Below are 11253 nucleotides of genomic sequence, written 5' to 3'. Positions count from 1 at the left end.
TTAAGATTTTTAGGGTTTTTGCTGCTAGCAGCATAAACCCTATTGCAATTGATTTTAATTTTTCAACTTTTAGCCAATCAGTGAACAGTATTTCGGAGAGACCAATTCTGTGATTTGGATATGAGAGTGCATAAAGTCTACGTGACGTCATCGCCGCGTATACACGACATAACGACATTTGGCCTAATATGAAGAGTTCAATTTTGATGTTCTTTATTGTTTCAATTGTTTCGCTAATTATTACGCTAATTATCGACTATTCGCTTTCTTTCCGTTTACGCAGTGGAAGGTACTTATTTATCAATTATCATTGCCGGAAATGCCAGAATGTCAGATGATAGATTTTACCTATAATTTGGAATTATTATTAATTTATTATTTGTGACCTGTTCCGACAAGAGACCACCTCATGTGTTAGAATGGACAAGTATTAGAATGGTCAAGTTGTAGAAAAAGAGGGGAAAAAAGGGAAAAATATTTTTGTTGCCAACCCACTTTGTTTGGAGAAGAAAATTTTGTAAATTAAAATGAAAAGTAAAGCCCAAGTATTAGAATGGTCAAGTTGTAGAATAATCAAGTATTAGAATGGACAAGTGTTAGAAAATACAAATATCAGGATGGACTCGGAGAATGTGAGAATTAGGCGAGGCGAAGCCGAGCCGTTTAAAATTTATATTTCATTCGATGAGCATTACTCCCCTTGGTGAGTTCAGACGGAGGCTGGACATTACCGTGTATGTAGAATTGTAGACAGTACCTGCGGTAGTTTCTAAAAAACTGTACTCACCGAGGCCGAAGGCCGAGGGAAGTTAACAGACATAGTATGAACAACAAAGCGACCCGCGCAACCGAGGCGAAGCCGAGGTGAGCGGACACAACGCCCCCCAACCCTGAAAACGGCTACCCTTGTACCCTATTATCCAAAAAAGTAGTAAGTCTAAGTACCACTTCCTCATCCTCTTATAACAGATTACTCTTTTCCCCCTATTTTTCAAATACTTGACCATTCTAATACTTGACTATTCTATTACTTGACTATTCTACAACTTGACCATTCTAATACTTGGGCTTTACTTTTCATTTTAATTTTAATTATTTTACGAAATTTTCTTCTCCAAACAAAGTGGGTTGGCAACAAAAATATTTTCCCCTTTTTTTCCCTCTTTTTCTACAACTTGACCATTCTAATACTTGGCCATTCTAACACAAGAGGTGGTACCTTCTGACAAAAAAAAAGAGACCACCTCATGTGTTAGAATGGACAAGTATTAGAATGGTCAAGTTGTAGAAAAAGAGGGAAAAAAAGGGAAAAATATTTTTGTTGCCAACCCACTTTGTTTGGAGAAGAAAATTTTGTAAATTAAAATGAAAAGTAAAGCCCAAAGTCAGAAAACGTTTTTTTACAGTAGAGGCAAAAATGTAAGAATAAGTCAAAATTTTGAAAAATTGTTTTTTCGCGGATTTCGGTTGTTTGACACGTGAACTGTAATGTGACACAGCCACAACACCAGTGCTGTGAGAACGCGGAAGTGCTCGTTCCCGTTCCCGTTCTTTGTTCTCACAATAAAGAACGCCGTTCTTTGTTCCTTATCACTCCCAAAAATCTAACACCTCGTTCCTGTTCCTAGTTCTTATGCTTCATAAGCAGAAGCGTTCCCGTTCCCGTTCCCGTTCTTGTTCTCAATCAAATTTCCAAAATTTACGTTCCTGTGTTCCCGTTCCCGTTCCCAATAGGGTTCTGTGGTACAAGCGAAGCCATTTTTGATGGAATTTTTTTCATTTTCTTCTATTGTACCCAAAAACTACTAAAAGTTTGTGGAAAAAGCATATTTTTTCCTATTTTTCAGAGTTTTGGGAGGTAATTTGAGAACCCTGAAAAAACATCTAAGAATGCCAAATTAGCACTCCGTTCCCGTTCCCGTTCTCGTTCTCACAAATTTAATGTTCTCGTTCTCAGTAAGAACGTTCTTCAAGAGGATATGTGTGATTATCCGTTCGTTCTTTGAAGGAAATTTGAAAAGTTGCGTTCTTTATGCGTTCCCGTTCCCGTTTTCGTTCGTTCTCACAGCACTGCACAACACGTAATTTGACCGCAACATGTGTTGAAAGCGCATTTTGAAGTTAGTGTCAGTCAAAAATTTGAGCGCTAAAAACTTTCAAAGCTCTCTGGAGGCGGAACAAAGCATTATACGGAAAAATTAGGTCGAGGAAAATTGTAGAGAATTAAATTTCCAATCGACATAATGTCATTAGTTTTTTTCTAGGAGGCTTAGTTTTCGATATAATTGCAAAAGAAAGTAAAAATTGGGAAAAAATTTCAATTTTTTTAAACATTTTTTTCTCATTTTATCTTATTTTTTTACGTTTTTATAATGTATATGTGTTCTTATCGTAAATTTAACTTATTCCATGTTATTCTACGCACTTTCAAGTACCAGAATCCATTTTTTGAAACATTATGTACCTTTTCTCGGAAAACATCATATTATCAGTTTTCATCAATTTTTTTCTTCAAATTCGTTTTTCTCAAAAACGCGTTTTTGAATCCTACAACTTCAAGATGTAAAAAAAAGTGGAAAAAAATGGGCTAGAAGGCTGGGATTGGTCTCATTCGACTCGGTGGGATGTCTAGTATTCAAAATGGCCAAAAACTCAAAAAAAATTTTTTCCGACTTGTGGCCCGTAGTCTCAGACCAGGTCACATTTGTTTTTAATGATTTTTTTCATCAATAATTATTCATTCAACATGTTTTATGTCTAATACCAAATAGTTTTTTAATTAATGAACTAGACAGCTAAGCACAGCTTAGCTGCAAAGTGTGCGTAGCTGTATACAGTTGTACAGTTTTAACTGATAGTTTACAAAAAATAATCATATAGGTACTTGTAAATACTGAATAAGATGTGAAAACAAAAATCAGAATAATTATTTAATGCTAAATGTAAACAAAAGTAAATACATATGTTATTTGTGAAAACTGAATAAAATATGAAAAACAAAAATTATAAACAGAAAAAAACAACCTTTGCATTCTAAACACAAACAAAAATTTAGTAAAATATATTAGCAAAGAAGCTAGTACTAGGAACAATAATTTCATGTTCATTCTTCAATGCAAGAATAAAATTTTAGCAAAAAACAGAAAACAATAAGATTTTTGGACAATTTTTAAAGAAAAAAAAATTTAGTAATCAACTTAAAAAAATAATAAAAAACAAATAAAATGAAAATAAAAAGTGTCCCTATATATTGACATTAATTTGGCCTCCATATATAGGCTTGACCTGCCACTACTTATTGGTTTCAATTAGGTATGCCACTACTTGTTGGCTTCATTTGTCCCTATGTATTGACTTTAATTTTGCCTCCACATTGCCACTACTTATTGGCTTCAATTAGGTATGCCACTACTTGTTGGCTTCATTTGTCCCTATGTATTGACTTTAATTTTGCCTCAACATTGCCACTACTTATTGGCTTCAATTAGGTATGCCACTACTTGTTGGCTTCATTTGTCCCTATGTATTGACTTTAATTTTGCCGCAACATTGCCGCTACTTATTAGCTTCAATTAGGTATGCCACTACTTGTTGGCTTCATTTGTCCCTATGTATTGACTTTAATTTTGCCTCAACATTGCCACTACTTATTGGCTTCAATTAGGTATGCCACTACTTGTTGGCTTCATTTGTCCCTATGTATTGACTTTAATTTTGCCTCCACATTGCCACTACTTATTAGCTTCAATTAGGTATGCCACTACTTGTTGGCTTCATTTGTCCCTATGTATTAAAAAAAAGCACCAGATTAGAAACTCAATTTGAACTAGTCTAAAAAAAAAACAAAAACAAAAATTAAAAAAAAATAATAATAAATAATAACACCAGATTAGATTAGAAACTCAATTTAAACTAGCCTGAAAAAAACAAAAATTAAAATTTCAAAAAAAAAAATTATAGATTTGAATTAAAAAAGCACCAGATTAGAAACTCAATTTGAACTAGTCTGAAAAAAACAAAAATTGAAATTTCAAAAAAAAAATAATAGATTTGAATTTAAAAAGCACCAAATTAGAAAGTCAATTTGAACTAGTCTAAACAAAAACAAAAACAAAAAAATTACCAAAAAAAAATAAATAATAACACCAGATTAGATTAGAAACTTAATTTAAACTAGCCTGAAAAAAACAAAAATTAAAATTTCAAAAAAAAAATTATAGATTTAAAATAGAAAAGCACCAGATTAGAAACTCAATTTAAACTAGTCTGAAAAAAACGAAAATTGAAATTTAAAAAAAAAATTATAGATTTGAATTAAAAAAGCACCAAATTAGAAAGTCAATTTGAACTAGTCTAAGTAAACAAAAACAAAAACAAAAAAATTACAAAAAAAAATAAATAATAACACCAGATTAGATTAGAAACTTAATTTAAACTAGCCTGAAAAAAACAAAAATTAAAATTTCAAAAAAAAAATTATAGATTCACCAAATTAGAAAGTCAATTTGAACTAGTCTAAACAAAAACAAAAACAAAAAAATTACAAAAAAAAATAATAGATTTGAATTAAAAAAGCACCAAATTAGAAAGTCAATTTGAACTAGTCTAAACAAAAACAAAAACAAAAAAATTACAAAAAAAAATAAATAATAACACCAGATTAGATTAGAAACTTAATTTAAACTAGCCTGAAAAAAACAAAAATTAAAATTTCAAAAAAAAATTATAGATTTAAAATAGAAAAGCACCAGATTAGAAACTCAATTTAAACTAGTCTGAAAAAAACAAAAATTGAAATTAAAAAAAAAAATAATAGATTTGAATTAAAAAAACACCAAATTAGAAACTCAACTTAAACTAGTCTAAAAAAAACAAAAATCAAAAATTTCAAAAAAAAAAAATAATAATAACACCAGATTAGGAATTTGAACTAGCCTAAAAAAACAGAAATTAAAAAAATGATAATAATAAAAACAATAATGATGATGTAATAATTACCTGTTTATTTTAACTGCAAAGCTGCAACCATTAAATCAACACAAGAACAATATAGGTAACACTATTCTTAACAGAAGCAAACCATAAACTAGAATGATGTATACTTCACAAGAGTTTCACATAAAATGAACTGCCAATTTGTTTTACTGCCAGAGGTAACCAAATACATTGGAGGGAAACGCCCCACCAAGCTACTCCCACTTGAAATACACAGCTGGCAGACTGGGGGTGTAACAGGGTACAATGCAACGCAGCTGTTTATAAAGTGATGATGGCTGGGGGTATAGCAGGGTACAATGAGCGGCAGGTGGTTTATAAGTCCCCTTTACCATTTTTTAGGAATTTATGCATTAAAATAATGAACTAAAATTGCAATTACTCAGCAATTACCCATCCGAATTGAATGAAAATACATCTATACCCTCCGTCTTAATGATTCTCAAATGGTGTCCAATAGGTACAAAAAATGGTTGGATAGCTTAAGAGAACATTCAGTTACAATGAAATTTCATTTCTCAAAGCGAAACCAATAGTGTGCTACGCACACTAATAAGTTGAAAGTAAAATTTACCCAATTGGCAAATTACCCAAATATATACCCAAATAGAAAATACCTACAATTGAAAAATAGGTATTAAAAAAAATCTGATGTGATTGTGAATGTACATACAGAGATTGAAAGCTAAAAGCTGAAAGCTGAGGAAGTTTGGGCCGGTTTCAATTTTAAAAACTGAAACTTGAAAGCTAGCCAAAGCCAAAAGCTTTATTTTTATTCAGTTTTCTTTTAGTTTTTTTTTGCAAATTCATTACTCTATAAATTTCTTGCTTTAGGCTGTAATCAAATTTACGAAAAAAAAAAACTAAAAAACACCTAACAAAAAGCAAAAATCCTTTTGCGATCAGCGAATAGCTGATGGCTTGTTTATTTTTTTTTTTAATTTTTTAGCAGCAATTTTCCACCATTTTCAATTTTCTTTTCATTATGATTTATGAAACGTTAATACGTTATGAAAATTTAAAAAAAGACATTTCATTGTGTTTGTCAAAAATAGTACTCGTAATTAATAGAAAGGAGTTTTTTCAATTTTTTTTTAATGTCATCATGTTTACGGGGAACCCGTTGCCAGGTCACCTGTGACCTAGCTTGTTTTTCTTATAAAAATCGAAAAATGCACTTTGGCCCCTAAAATTTTGGTTAGTGATGTATTTTTATTTCTTATTTATTAAAAATTTTTAGGACTCTATTCGTTCGTAAATATCATGAAAATGCTTCCTATTTAGGTACGTGCTTGAGGTAATAGAAAGAGATTTTACGACGATTTTTTTGGAAAACTGAAATTCCCAAAAAATCACTGCAGGCTCCAAAACGACTTGAAATTGCCTGCCGTCGACTCGACAACGTATTGAAATTAGCGTGAAGAGTGATTTTTGTCTTTTAAACTTCATTTGGTGAAATTTTATGGCAATTTTAAGTTTGAAAAATCCGCTGGATACTCCAGAACGCTTCAAAACCGTTTCTAATCGATCTAACAGCCCAGCAGGTCAATTGAAGAATACACACTTACCATATCCAGATCTTCAAAAATTTACCGAAAATCGAAAAATACAACTTAACTTCTGATATCTTGACTAATGAATAATGATGTACATTTGCATGTTCTTTCGATTTAGTTTGCCAGCTTCAAATCTTTTTCTGCTAGTTGAGATTCTCGATTACGTAATTTCAGACGATTTCGACTTTCCAAGTTCATTTCGTAAAATTTCATGGAAAATTTCAAGTTTCAAAAATCTTTAGGAGGCTGCAGAATTAGGTATTCAAAACCGTTCCCAATCGAGTTGACGGTTTGGAAGTGTTTTCGAAAACAATTTGGTAGCATTTTGATTTTTTAAAATTATTTTTGAGCCGAGATTTGATTTTTAAAAAATCACGAAGCATTAAAAAATGCACTTCAGGGACCTGAAATTTTGTTTGATGACGTAGTATTTTTGCAAGCGCTTTCGATCTAATAGCATTAACCGATTCAGACATTTTTGTGCGAGTCTCGTGTTAGAAATCCAAATCTGCGATTTCTGCTGACCTGTCAATCAGATTAGCCGCCATTTTTTTTGGCAAGTTAGTTTTAAAATTTTCCTTGGGAGGTTCACTTTTTAAGAAAATGTGTCTCAGAGGATCGGTGAAGTGGGGTACAGATCGAATCCTTAAGTAGATTATACAACATTTTTAAATCATAGGAACAGAAATTTTATTACATTATACTCCAAGGTTTCAAATAAATAGGTAAAATAATAGGTACAAGTAGGTAATTAATCCCCCCCCCCCAAAGAAAAAAAATTTCTACATTCAATCCATCAATAATATAAATAGGTATGGGTATAGAATATAGATTCCTAATCATAAAGAAATAGGTACATACAAAGTAACTCAATGAGCTAAATTAAGCTTTGAAAGGAGTTTGTTCAGAATCAGTGCAATCAATGATATCCCATCTACTAGCAGCTGGAACTGCTCCAGAAGTGACCTTTTTCGACGTAAATACCTCACGTTTAGACATGGCTTTTTTATTCTCGTCAGCAAACAAGTACTCATTTCTACCAACATTTATGATAAAGACTCCATCTCCATTCACTTCAAATCTCCAGGAACCATTTACACCGGTGACTGTATCAGACGATAATTTCTTGGTAAAAACTTTTCGTCTATACGAGTAATGTTCAACTGTGTTCGGTGAGTATGGTGAGTATAAAAGTATTCATTCAGAGCTTCGTTAGTCAAATTGAAATTCGTACTGTTATCCAAAAAGGACACTTTCCATTTAAAAATGGCCGCGCTACCTCCATCACCATTTATCAAAGTGGAAACAATATGTAAATCATTAGAGTTTGTGTCATTCGATAAACCAGACGGATAAAAGAACTCATTATACTTGGTATTTTTAACGCATACCGATGACGAAAATACCGCATTTCTCACAGACTTGGGTAGCTTGTCTTTGATTTCTTTGTGTCGAGTTTGCATATCCGGGTGAGTATTTTTGTAGTCCGCATCATCCATGGTTGCTTTTATGTAACGAGTTAAAGATATGGTGGAATTTCCAAATAAATCTCCATTACTTTGTAATTGATTAAAAACTGCTCGATGAATCGATACGCATTCGTCCAAGCATTTCAAATTTGCCTTGGCTTTTCTCAATATTTCAACCGTGTCCATCTTGCCAAAGATTTTTTCGATAACTTTGGTGTAAACTTTGTCAACATATTTCACAGAACTACCGTTGATAACATTAGTGAGCTGTTTAACCATTTCCCAAGAGCTGTCGTTTAGGAAGGCGTTAGAAATGGGTTCGATGGCCGCATCTTGGTTTTCATCCCATATGGTACTGATGAGTGATTGAGTTTCAACGATGTTATCGTTATTCCATGGACTTGAAATTCCTTTCTGTAATGATTCGCTTAACTGAAGAAGCTTCGAAATATCTTTATGACCATTGGATTTCATCTCGTTATACAAGGCATTGTACACGTTGAATCTGTGTTTATGATCCTTGACGTCGTTTCCAAAATTTAGCAGCAAATCGAAATTATTAATTGATCCGTTGTAAACTTGGCTGGCAATGTGTTTGTAATCTTCAATAAACTGCAGTTGTTCTTCAGCGACCGAAAACTGACGAGATTGAATATTTACTACAATATTATTAGGAAGAATGGTTTTCAATATTGCTCTCAATTCTTTAACTTGAGCCTCCAATTCCTGTATTCTGACAGCTAATTGTTCATCGGCACTTGGACTGGTGGAAGGAGCGGCAGGAGCTGATGATGCGAAAACGACAAGGATTTCTAGTCCTGCAAGGATTCTGGAAAACGCCCAGTACTTTGCCATAGTTCTGATGTTCACGAAAATTCACCAATGGCTTCTATTACTTGAGCTTTGGAAGGTTCCTGAAAGAAAAATAAAGAAAATTAGGCCATATGAAAAACTGCCAATAAATATTTCAACAGATGAGGAGGAATCCCACTTGTCAGAAAAAGTTTTGAACCGGACAAAGCTAAATCGATTGAGCATGCAAAATTTCAAGATTGACCAAAAACGCTGGAATTTGGGGTAACTTAAACCATATATTTGACCTCTCAAATCGATTGGAAACGGGTTTGAACTTTTTTGAGCAGTTGTATCGAGCTTGCAACAGATTTTTGAAATTTGAGATTTCCAAAAAATTTTACCAAATGAAGTTGAAAACCCGAAATTTACTCCACCATCCAAATTCAACGTGCTAATAAGTCGACTGCAAGTGGTTTCAAGTCGTTTTGAAGCCCCCCCCCTCGAATTTTTTGGAAATTTCGGAAGCTTTTAGCAGATTTTTGAAACTTGTAATTTCCATGAAATTATATATTGAATCAAGTTGGAAAATCGAAATCGTCCGAAATTAATTAAGAGAGAATCTCAACTAGCAGAAAAAGCTTGGAACTGAGCAAAGCTAAATCGAAAGAGCATGCAGAAGTAATCATAAGGTAGTGAATATTTCAGAAGCTAATTGCATTTTTCGATTTTTGCTTAGCTATTTAAAATAAAATCTGGGCCAAAAATGAGAAAAAAAATCAAAAGTTTACCACATTGACCAAGAAAGTTGAGATTTGGAATATACCCCACTGTGCCTACTTTTGATCTGTAAAATCGATCGGGAACGGTTTTGAATCGTTATTCTGGATTTCAACACGCCAAGTCAACTGCAGATGGTTTTAGTTTTTGGAAAATTTTAGAGTATCCAGAGAATTTTTGAAAATCAAAATTTCCACAAAATTTTACCAAAATGAAGTTGGAAATCAAAAATTATCTGGAATTAAGTAAGGAAGAGTTCCAAGTGACAGAAAACGTTTTGAATTCGAAAGAGCGCGCCAAAATACATCATCGGCCAAAATTTCAAAGACCGAAGTGCATTTTTCGTTTTTTGCCTAATTTTAAAAATCATATTTGGTCCAAAAAATGAAAAAAAATCAAAATTTTACCCAAGTTGACCTAAAAAGCTAAAATTGTGTTTGTATACTTACTATGTATGTTTTTGACTCTTCAAATCAAATGGAAACAGTTTCAAGCCATTTTGACAGAGCCTCCAAATTTTTTTCTGTATATTTTAGTTCCCCCCCCCCCAAAAAAAATATACCGAAATGAAATTTAACACCTATACGACCGATTTCAATACATGATTTTTAGAATCAATTTTAAAATACAATTCTTCTTCCTCACATGAAATTTTAGAAAAAATCAAATTTGTTGGAAATTTTTTTTGTGTAGTTAGATATTGAATAAGTCTTTTCTGAGTTAGTCAATAATAATAGGTAGGTAATAATAATAACACGAGTATTACTGCGCAACACAAAAACCATAACTACATATACCATTTTAAACTTAAATACCGAAAAATAGTCTACCTTTATTATAATATAGTTCGAGTAAAGTATTTACATACTTATAGGTACTTACTTAAGAAACTGACCACAGAAATTATTTCCAAGTTGTAGGTAATTCTGTTTTTAAGTATCTAGCAAGTATCGCCAACACTTTCAAACACAGTTATGAACTTTCAAATACGATATCGCTGGTATTTTATACTTACTCGTATAGGATGTCAACATTTTCGTAACACAAATAAAATTTTTCGACGAAGCAACAATGCGCGTAAATTCTGAGATGATAAACAACAAATTCAGGGATATCTTTATGTACTGGGAAATTTCAAAATTTCAAATTACATAATTTTATGCTTTATTAACGAAGAGGTATTGTTATATTCATACATATATGTATGCATACTAATTCTATTAAAAGAACGATTCGACGACGGACACTCTGATAAGATAATGTATTTCGGCTTATACATTTTAAGGAAATTGATTCATTAATTAGAAATTATCAGGTAGGGATTAGCTGCGATATTTTTGTATGTTTCTAGTAAATCAAATTTCTTATCAGTGAATGAAAATGTTCGGTGAGTAAATGTGAACTAATTACCTACATAGTGGATCACGTTCTCGGGAAAATTATAAAATTAATAAATTATTTTTTTTAGTACAAATAGGTAACTCGGTAATACGGGTAATTCTAAAAGGAATTGAGTAGGTCCAGGCACCTCAAGTTATAAAATAGGTACCTATATCATATTAAGTAAGTACTTAGGAGCATATTAAGTATGTAGACTTCGTAAAATGGTAGGTATAGGTATCATACCTACTGCGCATCTCTAACCGTTCAGAATTTCAAAT

The 11253-nt window shown here is 32.2% G+C and overlaps 1 protein-coding gene across 1 annotated transcript; it reads right to left on the bottom strand.

Moving 5' to 3' along the window:
• Positions 1-7216: 7216 nt before the first annotated feature.
• Positions 7217-10596, bottom strand: LOC135836983 (uncharacterized). Its single transcript, XM_065352075.1, has 2 exons — positions 10475-10596; positions 7217-8934 (listed from the first exon to the last, which is right to left on the bottom strand). Exon 2 carries the CDS (start codon positions 8873-8875, stop codon positions 7646-7648), a length of 1230 nt encoding a protein of 409 aa, XP_065208147.1. The 5' UTR covers positions 8876-8934; positions 10475-10596; the 3' UTR covers positions 7217-7645.
• Positions 10597-11253: the final 657 nt, after the last annotated feature.

The sequence above is a fragment of the Planococcus citri genome, chromosome 2 (assembly GCF_950023065.1).
Source record: "Planococcus citri chromosome 2, ihPlaCitr1.1, whole genome shotgun sequence".
Classification (NCBI taxonomy): Eukaryota; Metazoa; Arthropoda; class Insecta; order Hemiptera; family Pseudococcidae; genus Planococcus; species Planococcus citri.
Note: the sequence above shows the minus strand (reverse complement) of the source record. Positions and strands in the feature narration are given on the sequence as shown.

Coding starts and splice junctions, on each gene's coding strand:
- LOC135836983 (XM_065352075.1), bottom strand. CDS start 8,875: ATGGCAAAGTACTGGGCGTTTTCCAGAATCCTTGCAGGACTAGAAATC.